We start from the raw sequence: 15,516 nt of genomic DNA on the forward strand, positions 1-15,516 counted from the left end.
TTCTGTTTTCCATAGTCAAACTAGTAAGAAAAAGAAAAATTGACAACTAACTATAATTGTTACATGACATGTCTACAGTTAAAAGAGTAAAGAGGAAAGTGTTTATTTTGTTCAGCAACACTGACTGAGTGCATGCTGAAATGTACCAACTCCCAAACCCAGCATCAGGGACACCCACACCATCTCTGCCCCCTCTGTCCTGCAGATGGACTTGAGAACAGATACCAAAGAGCACAGCATGCAAAAATCAAAGAAACTGGTCCCAAGAAGACCCAGGGCAACAAAGGGGCAGGAACCAACTCCTTGCAAATGAAGGGATGACAGGGAAAGGGACATTCCTGCAGGATTTAAAAACAGCTGTACGGAGGTATAATTTACATAACATAAGACTCACCTCTTGTCAGTGTAGATTTGGATGAGACTAGTGCAATCATGCCAGAAAGTTTTTAGAGTCCTCCCTCTCGTTCCTAGACCTAGGCAGCTCTGATCTTTCTCTTCCTACAGTTTGCCTTTTCTGGAAATTTCATAGAAGTGGAATCGTACAACATGCATTGTTTCTGTCAGGCTTATTTCATGTAGCTTGACATTTTTCTAGAATCAGCATATTGATTCACTCCTTTTTATTGCTGAGTAGTGTTTTTAATCTTGTTCATTCGAATATTCATTAGGTTATGGATATTTGGGTGGTTTTCAGCTTTTTGGCAAAAATGAATAGTTATTAACATTCATGTATGAGTTGTTTGTAGATGTAAGTTTTCATTTCTGTTTGATACTGAGTAGAATTGATAGGTAGCATAGTAAGGTGTGGTTAACTTGCAAAATTGTTTTCCATAGTGACTTATTTCCATCAGAAATGTATGAGACTCAGCTATTCCCCATCCTTGGTAACATTTGCAGTTGTCAGTTTTCCTCATTTGAGCCATTTTAGTGGATGTGTAGTGAGTGGTATTCATTGTGGTTTTATTTGTATTTTCTTAATTAGTATAAGTGTTGATCATCTTCTGTATGCTTCTTCTTTGGTGAAGTATGTCTTATATTTTTCCCATTTTTAAATTGAGTTGTCTTACTGAGTTTTAAGAGCTCTTCATATAATCTGGACACAAATCCTCCATTAGATTTTTGTTTTGGAGATATTTTTTCTCATGCCATGGCTTGTCTTTTCATTGTCTTACGGTGTTTTTTTGAAAAGTGATAATGTTTAATTTTGATGAGCTTGAATTCATCTTTTTTTCCTTTCTTCTTTTGGTTGTTGTAGCCTATCTAAGCAATCTTTGCTTACCCAGAATCACAAAGATTTTTCTCCTATTCTGGAAGTTTTATGGTTTTCAATTAGGTCTATAGTCCTTTTCTAATTAATTTTTTATGTATGACGGAAGGCAATAACAGAGATCCATTTTCTTTTCTTGTGGATATCTAGTTTTCTCAGCACTTTGTTGAAAAGTTTTTCCTTTCCTCTATTGAATTACCATAGCACATTTGTCAAAGGTAAATTGGACACACATAGAAGCCAGTGGTGTGGTGGTAAATGTTTAGCAATTGCTAATAAGGACAAAAGAACGGGGCTTCTGTGAAGTGTTGGCCAATTTCTTGATGCGAATACTCTTGCAAGGCTACCAGTGGTTTATAATCAGCTCACCAAATTCCTGAGAATTTAGTAGTGGGCTCTACAAGCCATTATGAGTCTGCTTCAGCACACTACTGTAGGCAAACATCCGAATTCTCTGTTCTGTTCACACACTTGTGTCTATCCCGGTGCCCGTAACACACTTGATTAGCGTGGCTTTATAAATTTCAAAGTCAGGTAGTATAGATATTCAGATTTTTTTCTCTTTGCAAAATCATTTTGACAATTTCTTTTCCATTTCCATATACATTTTAAGATCAGCTTACCATTTTCTTTGTTTGTTTGGTTTGGTTTGGTAGTTTGGTTGTTCAGGCAGTCTTGCTATGTAGCCCAGGCTGGTCTTGAACTTGCAATCCTGTCGCAGCCTTCTGAGTGCTAGAATTATAGGCCTGTGCTATCATGCCTGGCCCGGCTTGCCATTTTCTACAAAGAACCCTGATGGGATATTGAAGGGGGTTGTTTTGCAGTTATAGATTATTTGTAGCTAATCACATTACCGTCTTAACCATGTTATGAACATGAACTCTTCAGTCTCTCTCAGCAATATGTATACTTTTCAGTATTACAGGGTTACATGTCTCATTAAATTTATTCTTAAGCATTCAATTCTTCTTGACGCTATGGTGAGTGGATTTTTAAAGTTTTTATTTTACTGTTGCTTATATTGATTTGGTGTCCAGCAATCTTACTAAACTCACTCATTGTTCTAGTAGCATTTTTCGATCCATGAGGAATTTAATTTGTAGCTGCCTCCTCCTGATTCTGTACATGTCATACACGTGGGCTTTCTTCGCATGAGATGCTGTTTCCCTCACAGTGCTCAGGGGCCTGGGAGCCACATGCAGCCTATGGTAGACTTTGATGACCCCACATGCAGAGTGAACCATTTCCTTAACAAGAGATCCAAACCCTCACACCTGTCCTTGCCAAATCAGATATCAGATCCTTTGATACAAAGAAAGGATTGTTCTTGGGAGAGAAAGAGAGAGATTCTTTCCTTATTTTAGAATATCATAATATATGGTGTAGCTGTGCTTACTGGATATTACGGATAAGAAGAATACCCCTTAGTGATTAGAACACTGGCATTTTCTATATGAGTCTCGCCTCCTTTTCATACAAAAGCAGCTGAGAGATGCACGCAGTCACATAAGTGTATATATATGCACACAGATCCTAAAGCTCCTCTCTGATCCAGCCATTTCTGGCTGGGAGGAAGCCATCTTTTATCCCCTCTAAAAGGAGAGAGAAGGTTTTTTAAGCCACTTATAACCCTATAGGCTCAAGGATGTTCTTTTCTTCTCAATCTACAGATCCTACTTTCTTTAACTACCTCCTGACGATAGCTTGGCTGACTGCCTACATCAGATTTCACAAGGGAGCCTGCTTCCTTTCATCAAGGACACTTTAATGTGACAAATTCAGGCAAGATTTTTGAACATAGACTGGATATGTTTCCATGACAACATAAATTACTTATGAAAATCTGGAGGAAAATTTTAGACCATTAAGGCAGGAGAGTATTGTCTTCTTCCTTCATAATGTAATCAAGAAATGTTAGAAATTTTATTGTGTAGAGGATAGGGAAAAAATTTGATTTCCCAAGGTCTTAGATACATAATAAATAAATCTGTGGCTTATGGAAGGAGAAATTAAATTTTTATATGATTGTAGTTGCAGTAATCCATTATTCTAAGTCTCCACTTGTGTCAAGAAGTGATCTATACCAATTAACACATGGAGCTATTCTTCATAGCAGTAAAACTTGTTCCTTTATAATTCTGTTTCATTGTTTCTTGTAAATGTCTGCATTTTGCAAATTAGAAATGAAAGAACAGCATCCCTTTTATTCTCCCACAACTCTTTTTTTTTTCTAAGGCCAAACCCTCTCCCCATGTTCCTGATGCCTCCCCTCTTCCTTCTGGGAGCTGGCTTGTCTGTGACCTGCTCTCACAGCTGTCTTTGGTCTTTCCCTCTGTAATTGCTCTTTCAGTATCTCTCCCTTGAATCACTTCAGGCAAATGTGCTTAAGTGGGACAAGGCTTTAAAAAGGGAACATCTGCTTCTAGTGGATACTCAGTATTGGACATTCAATTAGTCAGGCATTCATTGAATGCTACTTTGTTCAAGTCTAACTGGAAATGAGCTCAGAAATAAGCCTGGGCCTAGAGATGGCTATCCAAATTTTGCCCAGTCTGGGCACCACAAATTGTGGTGGTCAGAAATATAATAATAGCTGGACAAATACTTGACTGTGTAACTGTTTATATCTGACAAGGTCTGTGGAAACAAGAGCTGCATACATGCCTGTAATACAGAGGATCTGCAGTAATTTTTCTTGAGTAAACAACTGTAATGAAAATCAAATACACTTATTATATAGTTATCTACCATGGGCTTTGTAATTCTGACAGGAATATCCATGCCCTCCCATTTAACCTTCCTTCACAAATGGCCTGAGGCTAAAGCCCAGGCTTATCTCTTTCCAGGGACCCACTGTCTCTGTTCTGGTAGAGGCTCAGTGCTTCTTCTCATCTTGTTAACCTCTGTCTGCATTTCACTGAGTCCCAAGTGTGGCATATTCCAAGACATGTAGACATTGTGTTCTCCTGTGGTGGCCTGTTTTGTTTGTGCTTGTGACTTGGCCCCAAGGCACTGCCTCTTTATCAGCTTGACTGTGTCATTCTAATGAAGGCCGCCAGCCATTTACCCTTGGTTTCTTAGGACCAGAGCATGATCTCTCTCCGTGAACTTGAAGCCACAGCGCTGCTGGGAATTTGAGAACGACTGTGCTCGGCTCATACCAGTCCTTTCTGCCTTGCTGAAATGGAGCAGGAGGGTTTAAACACCTTGCAATGGGAAGAATATTTTCGGATTGGGATCTTATTACACTCTATTGCTGTGTGACAAATTATTCCAAAATATGGCAGCTCAAGGAACTGGTTTTAGCTGAAGGTGTCTCATGAGGGCATGTGAAGTTTGTTTGCCTCAGGTTGGGAGCTGCTTCTAAGTTGCTCATGCCCATGGCTTTTGGCAGGAAGCCTCAGCCCTGTCCCCACACGAACCTCTTCCTGAGGCTTCCTTGAGTGTCCTCCTGACGTGGCAGCTTGCTGTCCCCAGAGAGATCAAGGAGAAGGATGTTCCTTTAACGGCCCACCCTGGGAAGTTATGTGCCACTACTTCTGCCATATTCTGCCACCAACTCCAACCACATTCAAGCAGAGGCATTGAGCACCACCTAAGCTGGAGTACCATAGAGTTTGGGGACATAGTGTGGGAGGCGATATGGATGCCACATGTTTGGGTAACCACTTTACACCCTCTCCTCCTGGGGCAGCCCAGGGACTTTGTGGGGGAAGTAGAGCCTGCGTCCCTGGCCTAGCATGTGAGGGGCTGCTGAGAAAGACACAGTGAAAACAGACTTACACAGGAGCAGTTTTGGAGGCTCCTTACCCTCAGGTGAGCAGGTGTGAGAGGGTAGGAGGATTTCTACTCAGGTAGCCGGCAGGGTCTGAGAGGCAGACTGCGAAAGGACACTTCATTCCGCTGGGGGAAGGGAAAGTGGGCTGGGGCATGCGGAGGGGAGCGCACTGGAGGGAGGCTGCGGCTTATTTCAGTAGCTGGAGGTTTGGAGAAGACTGAGCGCCAGGTCTGAGAGTGGCAGCTTGAGCAGAGCTCAGTGGAAGGAAAGGGCAGCATGAGTTTGGAGAAGGGCAGCAAGGAGCAGTGTTCTCTACCAGCAAGATGGGTAGCATCACCTCCATGAAGGGTTGTGGTGAGGATCACAGGACATGATGCATCTAAAGCGTGTTGCACAGCACCAGACACACAAAATGCTCACTACATGACTGACAGATGCTAAGAAATAAAGCTGGAACCCTCCATGTCATCTCAGCATGTGGGAGCTAAAAGGGACCAGAACGCAGACTTCATCCTAGAAGAGACAGCAGCCTCTTAGAGGGCTTTGGTGGGGGCACCATGTACATGGCTGAGGTGAGATTTATCCTGCGTTGTGTGCCAGGGAAATCAGAGGTGTGTTTGTGGAGGGCGGGGGGTGGTGGATGCAACCGGGACTCTGATGCTGTGATGTGATGTGCTGGTCTAAGGAGAGGTGGCACTGAGGCCCAGCAAAGGGAGGGACAGAGGGCAGGACAGGAGTGAAGATAGAGTGTCTATTGACTCCCTTAAAAACATCACCTGGTCAACAAAAACCTAAAATCCCTCTGTGACAGCTGCACTGAAGGTGGTTGGCAGCTGTCCAAGGCTGCCGGGGAGCAGCCTAAAACACTCGCCACCATGTCTCCATGAATGGCTCAAGCTGGATCTGGCTCTGTCATTCCTTGGTCAGAGCTTGGGCTAGCCAGCCTATCCTCTGTACATTTTTCTCAGCGCAAATGGGCCCTGGAGGAATTAGTCAAATATATTGATTGGGTCCACTTGTATGCAGTTTACCACCCACTGGGGGACCCTCCTCTGTCCCTGTGGGGATTATGAAGGAAGTAAGTCACGCACTGAGCCATGAAGGACGGGGTCCACCAATGGATGTGTTGTGGTGGGGACAGAGGGACAGAGGGCCTGCAGTGATAGCTGAAGACCGTCGTGTTCCTGTGACTTCCACACACCATGATACAAGGAGGAACGTCTCTGGGATGCCAGGGGTAATCATCCTGCAGATGCAAGCAGCACTAGAGTGCACACTCAGACCGGCCAGAGGAAAGTTCTTTCTTGTGACTGTGGCCAGGAGCCAAAGTGGTCACGATCCTGAAGGACCCTCAAGATGAACTTGGACCACACATCACCCCCAGGTGTTGGGTGGTGGGAGGATCAAGGGTTTTGGAGTGAGGCATTCTTATGCCACTGAAGAGCAAGTGCCTGCCCTATCTGGGGCAAGGAAGGAAGGTTCAGGAAGGGTTCATGAGCTTACGAGGGGTGAAAGCAAATGATGGCTACTCCCATTAACTGCCCACTGCACGCCAAGCCCTAAGCCTGGGAAGTATGTAAGAAAGCTTGAGGGGCGGCTGCGGGCATGGGAAGAGTGCTGGCGGGACAGGCAGGCAGGGGCCTCGCCAGCTCAGCCCTACCCGGCAGTCTGACTTAGAATAAGTTCAAGGACCTGCCTTCCTAGCCATGCAGATGAGCTGGAATTCATGCAAAAGTAAGATTCTGTGCTGAATTTTCTATTACATATTTTATCCCTTAAGCAAGACAAAATGAACTCATGAAAGAGTTGAAAGTTGTAAAATTTCACAGTAACTACAAAGTTGGCCAGTATGGTCACTGATCCAGTACCCCAAAGTGGGAAGCTTTGGCTGAGTAATCCAAGAGGGCTTCCTGGAAGAGGAGACCCCTGGTGGGGCCTTAAAGAATCATTAAAATCTGGTAAGAGGAGGCCACCCTCAGGGAAGAAATAGTGCTGCCTTGCTCAAGAGCTTTCAGTGGCTCTTATTGCCCCACCTACACGTGACATTCTAGCTCTGTGCAGCCCAGCCCAGCTTCTAGCCACCCTCTGCACCCTAAGCAACCACCTTGATCTGCTGACCTGCCTTGAAGCTCAGATTGGTGCCTGAATTCCCTTCGTGCACTTCTCTACCTTACCCTTCAACACCCTTTCCCCACTCCTCACCCCTCTTCAGAATTAAGCACTCTTTGCTCCTAAGCTCTGTTTGATTTGCCTCATTCTTCCTTTTCTTAGGATCATATATGGACAGGTCCCAAATCACTGAGTGAGACACCTTAGCCATGCTTCCTCATTCCTCTGGGACACATGCCATGCCTATGGCTGGTGTTTGGTAAATGTGAAGGGAATGGATGAATGAATGAATGATCAGGTGGAAATACTTTATATAGGAAGAAGGGACTGTGGTGCAGGGAACTGGACATGACTGACCCAAGAGTGGGACCCATAGTGTTCTTTGTCAAGAGCTGGGGGAACTCAGTTGTTACCTCATCCAGTCTGTGTCATTGAACCCTGCCACAGCATTGTAGGCAGCAGGCCAAACAGGTGTGGACAGGCAGACATGTGGACATGCTGCACCGCTAACCCAGTGCAGTGGGAAAGAAATGGGCTGGGGAGCCAACTGACCTGTGCTCACACCCCAACTCTGATGTTTGTCATCTCTGTGGCTTTGGGCAAGCCATTTAACCTCTCTAAGCCTTGGCACCTCCTTTATAAAAGGGTAGAATACTACTGTGTTTTCAGAGCTGTAATGTTTGTAGAGAATATCCAACCCCAAAATAAGCCCTCTGGCTTAGAAAAGGTAAGTAATGAATGGCAGCTAATTTTATTTTATAACGTGATTAGTTATTCCTTGTGACTGTAGGACATTTTAAGGAGAGTTTTTTTAATAAAGTTGTAAGTATGGAGTTTGAGCTTAAAATTAGCAGCCTGTTGTAGGTGCAGCAGAGACCTATCATAGAACACCTGGGGAACATCTCATACGGTGTACCAAAGGTGTTCAAGGTCAGGGGTCACCAAACCTTTCCCGTGGGGCACATGTCTCGTGGATGCTGCTCTCAAGTGAGATGCTTGTCCTCAGGGGGGCGCTACAGAGGTGCAGGAGGCTGCAATGCTAGCCTGGGAGGGGTGACCAGGAAACAGTGCTTAGGAGCAGGGCACACCTACCTTGGTCCTGGTTGTGAAACACACAGGACTGGAAGCAGAGAGTCCAGGTTGCTGCACCTTCTCCTCAAGAGCCAGGTTGCTCTTGAGGAGGTTGTCTTAGGGGCTCTGAAGGGTTGGAGGGCCTGGAGCCTTTGGCAGGTGATGGCAGTCAGTGCCCCAAATTACCCTAGGCTGTGTGTACAGAGCCACAATGGTTCAGAAGCCAGGTCGTGACAACTGATTAAACCTAAAACAGGTAGAGAAGGGAGGAAGTGAAGAAAGGATCCAAAAGTAGCCTTGAAGCTGGGCATGGAATGTATGCCTGTAATACCAACTTCTCTGGAGGTGGAGGCCAGAGGATAGTGAGTTCAAGGACAGGGCAGGCAAAGTTAGGGAGACCCTGTCTCAAAAGCAAAATACAAAACCAAAAGGGCTGGGGCATAGCTCACATAGTAGAGTGCTTACCTAGCATGCAGGCCTTAAGTTCAATCCCCAGTACCACAGAACAAAACAAAAACCAGGCTTCATGCCTGGACCTCATCTGGCATGAGTCTTTTATTTTACAAACAAGGAAACTAAGGCTTAGAGCAGGAGTTCTGCTCAGCAGCTAGAGGAAATGCTAGAGCGAGACCCCATGTCTCCATCCAGTCGAAGCTCTGTCCACGGTCCCTGTGGCCTCCTTATCCATGGCACTCATCTCTGAGCCTGAGGGAGGGTGTCAGTGAGGCTACAGGAGGGCCTTACGTGAACCCAGCTCAGCAAGGTGCCTGCACTAACTCCCGCTTCCCACAGCACAGCTGCTCAGGCCCCAGACCACACTCAGGCCCAAGCAAGGCCTTGAGTCCAAACCTTCTACACTGAGTCCCATTCCCTTACACAGGAAGGACCTTTTCAGGCTCCAGCACCACCTATATTTATTTTACCCTGTTTTGAACATTTTGGGCCGTTTATTCTCCAGCCCTATGACAGAGCAGAAATAGCTAATTAGAGGAGAGGGATTGGTATGGGCAGAAAAATTAACACATCCACTCAAAAAAAGTAGCTGATAAGGGTAACGAAGGGGAAGGACCAGTAGTCACTCACATCCAGGCACTTGAATGTCCTACAAGTCCTATTTGTGACATCCACACGATGCTTTGGACATGTTGCTTACTTAAGATCTGCAAACATTTAGACAGCCCACAAGGATGTCCATCTAAAGTGATTTTGGCACTATAAGAAGCAATTCCTCTGCTATTCAAAGGTAGGAATTATCCTTAAGATTCTGAAAAACAAAGGTTCTTCACTAGAAAAAAGGGGGGAAGGGAATTGGCATTTATTTATAGGCCAGTGTGCCCAACGGTGTGCCTAATGCCCTATCTCATCCAAGTTCACAACTCTTTAACCCAGCAGCTGTCTGATATTTGTGGAACTTATGAAAGATGAACTGGGCTGGGTTTTTCAGCCTCATTTTGGAGCCTGGAAAACAAGGCCTGAAGATGACAGTTGCCTGTCTGTGACTGCATGGTACAGGGTTGGGAAGGACCCTGAGTGCTTCCTCCAGGCTCTCCTGCTATTGCCATAACCTGGGTCAACTTTGCAAGATGGAAAGCTGTCACTTTTAGGGATGACAGAGTGGTACTTGAGTCGGTGCCAAAAGCACTGATCAAGAGCTTGCTGCATTGTGCACAATAAGAGAATGTGTCAGTATTTCAGGGTTCTACATTATATCTGTAAAATGTGACTTTTTTTATCACAACAAAAAAAAATAGCTTGCTGCGTGTGCAACAGGAATTGGGAGCATTGCTTTTGGGCATGTGTTGTCTCACATTGCTTATGCTTTCTTCGACTAACAGGAACGAATTCAAAGCATGGACAGATATCAAGCCTGTGAAACCAATCAAAGCCAAGCCCCAGTACAAGCCTCCAGATGACAAGATGGCTCATGAGACCAGTTACAGTGCTCAGTTCAAAGGGGAGGCCAATAAGCCTACCACAGCTGACAATAAAGTCATCGATCGCAGAAGAATACGCAGCCTCTATAGTGAACCTTTCAAGGAACCCCCAAAGGTGAGAAGGATCTCCTGGGGAAGCCCGCAGCACAGCCTGCACTGGAAGAGTTGCCTGCCTCAGCGCTAGGGAGTGGGGCCAGGGCCTACCTGGCCAGCCCCCAGCAGCTCCTGTTGAATCTCTCCTTTCCTCTTTAGCACACAGAGGTCCAGGGGCACCTTTAACAGAAGCTGTGTTAAATTCAAAGGAAATGTTAGAAACAAACATTACCTAATATAAAAACAGCTTAAAGTTTGTCACATTTCCAGAGAACTAGCTTCTGGGTTTGAGAAATCCAGGGGAAAAAAGTAACAGAAAATCTCACCTGAACCCTAAGTCCCCTTGTTTTAAAATTGCTCGGCTACTGCCCTGAAGGGCTGGCCCAGGGTTGCAGGCCCCCTTGTCTGGCTTCCTTACTATCTGGCCCTAGCCCTGCCTCCCCTTCCACCCTACTCCAACCGCTGAATCTTTTCTTTTCCCTAGGCCCTAAAACACATCTGCCCTTGCTCATTCCTCCCTTGATAAACACCATCCACCAGCTGTGCCCAGTCTGTCACAACTCGTCTATCAACTACAAGATGTGTTCCCAGTCATTTGTTTTAAAGAATTCAGGGATTTTTCTTATACTAACACTACCCTGCCTTATTTGCATCTCAGTCTGATTTCACCAGTGAGAAGCATGTGGAGAGAGAGCTAGTGAAGTTGTAAGGGTACACACCAAGCAGCCTCACTTACTGTCTGTCAGACCACATGGCATTGGGCAAGGGTCACCTCTCCTATGCATAAAAGCAAAAAACATTGTAGAACTGAGATACCTCCAGAACCTTTTCTCTGCTTTGTCCTAAAGTCTAGCACTCAAGTGGAGATTTCTATGTGGCCAGGACCACTTCATAGCTAAGTGAAGTTTTCCTGGAATGCTTCCCATTTTAGCTGAAAGATGGAACTGAAAGTTCCATGTTCCAGGAATCCTTTCCATTCCAGGCAAACCAGGAAGATTGGTTACCTTATTTGCAGGTAAAATTACTGGATGTCAGTAAGTGAATATGCCAGCCTGGGAGGCCCAACATCAGCTCTGTCCATCCACAGATGAGGTGGGACCAGGACATGGAGTTGGCATTGTACAAAAGAAGATTTCAGAGAAGGAAGGAGGGAAGAATGGGGAAATTAAACCTAGAGATGGATGGGAGGGAGTGGCATGTTAAGCCATCATGCCCAGTGGCTCCAGAGTTCTCTCAGAAAGAGAAGGTAAGGCCATCTCCTCAGAATGAGGGGACAGAGCTACAGCTGGAAGCCTGGGGGAAGAGGAGTAGCCCTGGGACAGCTGCTGTGGGGAGCTGGTCAAGGCCCAGCCAGCGATGAGTAGCTTGTGTCTGGCGGTGCTGATGGCCTGGCTGAACCTGCAGTCACCTGACCAAAAATCTCAGCAAGGACATTTGTTCATAAGCGCTCACCATCCCAGAGATAGAAACAGGGAAAGGCCAGCTGTGAGCAGTAGCACACCACCCTGGCACCCAGCATCCAGCATCAGCCAAGAGTCATCTCCCACGAGCCCCTCACCCTTCCCCCATGGCTGAGCACCATTCCTCATTCCCTCTTAAGTCCAGGACTGGGGTAGGAGTGCCTTCCTATAGCAGAGGACAGAGATCACTGAAGCACAGGCTGACTCTTTCTTTTCTTTTCTTTTTTTTGTTTGGTTGTACTGGGGTTTGAACTTAGGGCCTCTCTCTTGCTAGGCAGGTGCTCTGCCTCTTGAGCTACTCTGCCAGCCCAACAGGCTGACTCTTGAATCCTGGGTCTGGAGTAACCCATGTCCTCCTCACATTCCACCGAGTACAGTAAACTGTATGCCGTGCCTGTGTTGAATGAGGTGACAGGGTATAATCTTCCCACGGGGAGGGGTCAAAAGAGTCATCTAGTCCACCACCCCTTGTGGTCCAGGGAGAGGGTGGGCAGGGCCGGGGCCTATGCAGCCTTTGAAAGTGTTACCACACAGTGACCAGGGAGACAGGAGAAGCCAGGTGCCCAGATAGCAATGAGAGGCTTTGCTCTGCCAGTGTCAAACGCCATCACTACCGTTATCTTTTCATTAACATTGTGATGTCTTTTCTCTGAATCCTCTCTCCTACTCCCTCCCTTTTGTGTTTCTGTATTTGTGCTCTGTCTATCTCTCCATGCAGGTGGAGAAACCTAGTGTTCAGAGTTCCAAACCAAAAAAGACCTCAGCAAGCCATAAGCCCCCGAAGAAGGCCAAAGACAAGCAGGTGGTGTCGGGCCAGGCCGCCAAGAAAAAGAGTACAGAGGGCACTGGTGCCACCAAACCTGATGACAAGGAGCAAAGTAAAGAGATGAACAATAAACTGGCTGAGGCTAAAGAGTAAATGTCACCGCACTTTCCTTTTACTCTTCTCTTTCTCTCTCTCTCTTTTTTTAACCAACAAACAAAACAGGCCACAAAATTAATTAGAGACTTCTCATCTGCCTTGGTCCTGAGTGTCCCTGGAGCTGTTTGGTTGTCTTCTTTTGGTGGAGGGATTCTGTTTCACTGACTGAGGAGCGTATTCCTCCTGCAGTGGCCCTGTGGCTAACCAGGAGCCCCAGGGACTCTAGGAAGCATCCTCCCTGGCTGTGCCTTCCCTGCAGGGCTCAGCAAGGGCAGGTCTCAGCTGGCTGCCAAGCGCACCTCCTGGTAGAGCTTGGAAGTGACTGCTATAGGGTCCCCTCCTGCTGCTCCAAGGTCTGTGTCACTGGCCAATTTTGAACTTTAGGTAAATGATCTTTTCCAAAGTTCAGAGGATAATTGCGTGCTATGGGTGTCAGCATTTGACAACATTTGTGGAAGTACTAGAGACCAAAACAAAGAACAAAAAACAACAACCTTGGCCTTAATATTGATGAAATGCAGTTGTTTCTGTTAACTTTAAGTAATCTCCTAGAGTCTTCTGTTAGAGTTTGTGCCTGTTTATCATTTCCTAATGGTGGGTTTTAAATGGTATATCCAGTAATAGATAGGCCACTGGTAGCTGCAGCCAGGCCAGGGCTGGTGAAGGAGTGGGTGTTATAGATGTTGTAGTTGCCCTAGGAAGGATCTAGAAACAGGAGACTACTTCCCTCTGTTTGCCCCCAGTGTGCTGCCAATGTTGTAGAGTGACTGGCTTAGGTGACTGAGGAAGAAAGGTCAGCCACTGGGATAGTGGCTTTGGGTGATTTTCTGAGAAGTCCAAGTGGGACGTAGACATGGCTGCAAGTATGGCCGTGCTTCTCCCCACCTTCCTGAATAGCTCTTGCTGTGTCCCGCAGAGAGGCCGGTGTGCTGAGCTTCTGGCTGGCACGTCTGTGACGTAGCTGCAAACTCTGAGAGTGCCCTGCTAAAGGGTTAGCAAGCGTCTTTGGCTTCTTTGGCCAATAAAAGCAGCTCTTGATGTGCTCTATGTTGCATGTCTGTGTGGCCAAAACCCCCAGGGGAGGCAAGTGCCACCTTAGCTGGGCTAGAGTTGTGTCATAAGAATTAGTCAGGGAGTTGTTATGAAAAGACACCCCCGTGCTTGTGAGGGAACCCAAAATGTCTACCAGAAACATTCTGATGACACTTAGATTACTCAGCACATTTTATTTCCCCTGTCCCCAAAGTCCTCATCTTCTCTGGCATTCTGAGCAGCTGGGCTGCTGTAGGATATCAGGCCTGCACTCAAGGCTTGCTTTCTTTTGGCTAAAAGTAGTGCAGAGGGAAGGTCTCACACTTCCTTACCTCAGAAGACCCTTCCAGCCCTTGTGGTCTGGAGAAGACACAAGGAGAAGCTCCACAGCTGTCTTATTCTCACTGTCCAGGTAGCATAGTATTCATTTACACTATTCTCTTTGTCACCTTGGGGATGGTTGAGAAGTCTTTGCAAATTAATTTACCATGTGCTGTGCAAGCCCTAGTTTTTTACAGAACAGGAAAACTAGAAACTAGACACATGGCCAGGCTGTGTGCCACTTTCCTTTCCATCCTGGAGTGGGGACTGTGAGGGAGGAGAAGTGCTGGCAAGAGTAGTGAGTCTGAGTGCTATGACTGACAGATTGCATATGCCTAGTTGGAAATGTTTCTGGCTACTTGTTTTATTATTTATCAGAGAACTCTATCAGCACAATCTAACTGTATCTAGAGAATTTGCCAATATATGGTCGTTCTTCAAGCTTAAGCATCAGTCAGATGTGGTTGTTAGCCACAACTTGAGTTTTGCAGTAGAAGAATCACGTTTTGCAGATGCAGTAATCAGAGTTTACAATGCACAGGGGATCATTCATTCAGCATTCACACTGAATGCCTTATACCAGGCACTGTGCTAGACTTGGTGGGCAGCCTAAAGAAATCTGTTTCCACAGCAATGCAGGCAGACACGTGCACATGACAGCCCCACGTGCACAATGAGAGTTGAGTTGGTGTTGTCCAAACCATACTTTGCTGTAAGGGCCCCACAGGCTTTTCTACTGACCTCGCAGCCCCAGGGTCTGAATTTCCTACCCTGCCTCTCCTGAGGCTTTTGGTGACCTGTACAATGTCGTTCAGGCTGTCAGTGTCCCCTTCTTTTTCACATACCCAAATTGGGAAAACCTTTTTCGGTTTACTTGGACTCCTGAATGTCACTTCACTGGCAAGAAATTTCCTTTGATTTCTACTGTTTACAAATAAAACTCAGCCAGTCTCGTTCAGTAACCCTAACTACTGAATGAAACTGATCTTGGTTCCTCAAGCAGTGTTCGGTGTTGCCTTTTTGAAGGCCACCAAGCTTCTATGCCTGTCCTGCTAATTCTGGACACTTTCTGTGGCTCCTATACTCCCCTGACCAGAGGGCCAGGATAGAGACTTTCCTGTTGTCTGCTTGGCCTGCCTGCACAAGTCCTGCCAAAGCTGTGCACTGGCTTCTCCCAGCTTTCTGAACTCTTCCTGGGCTCCCGCCCAGCCCGTATAGCTGTGCCTCACTGAGCAGACAGGAAGTGTCTATTACAATTTTGTGGCCTGGGTTTTGTTGCATACCACAGATTGTCTATGTAATGTGTAGCACACACCTCTCTTGGTGCTATTTCATTCCTGCTGTTAGTAAGAGAATGACAAAAATATTCATGTATAGCCAATTGATTGTGACGTGCTTGTGGTCTGTGCTTGCTCAGAAAACAAACAAACAGTTTTTCCAATTATAAATAAATGCTAAAGACGAACACCACTTTCTTGATCTTATTTCCTTGGTGAGGCCCAGCTGAGTAGGTGAAGGAACCAACCTTT

At 46.0% G+C, this 15,516-nt stretch overlaps 1 protein-coding gene across 1 annotated transcript in view; it reads left to right on the plus strand.

Moving 5' to 3' along the window:
* Map6 (microtubule associated protein 6) overlaps positions 1 to 15,516 on the plus strand; it is a 64,750-nt gene that overhangs the window by 33,747 nt on the left and 15,487 nt on the right. Inside the window, exons 2-3 of the mRNA XM_020155452.2 lie at positions 10,061 to 10,274; positions 12,431 to 12,627. Coding sequence (XP_020011041.2) covers positions 10,061 to 10,274; positions 12,431 to 12,627 — 411 coding nt within the window. The remainder of the gene's footprint in view (positions 1 to 10,060; positions 10,275 to 12,430; positions 12,628 to 15,516) is intronic.

The sequence above is a fragment of the Castor canadensis genome, chromosome 1 (genome assembly GCF_047511655.1).
Source record: "Castor canadensis chromosome 1, mCasCan1.hap1v2, whole genome shotgun sequence".
Classification (NCBI taxonomy): Eukaryota; Metazoa; Chordata; class Mammalia; order Rodentia; family Castoridae; genus Castor; species Castor canadensis.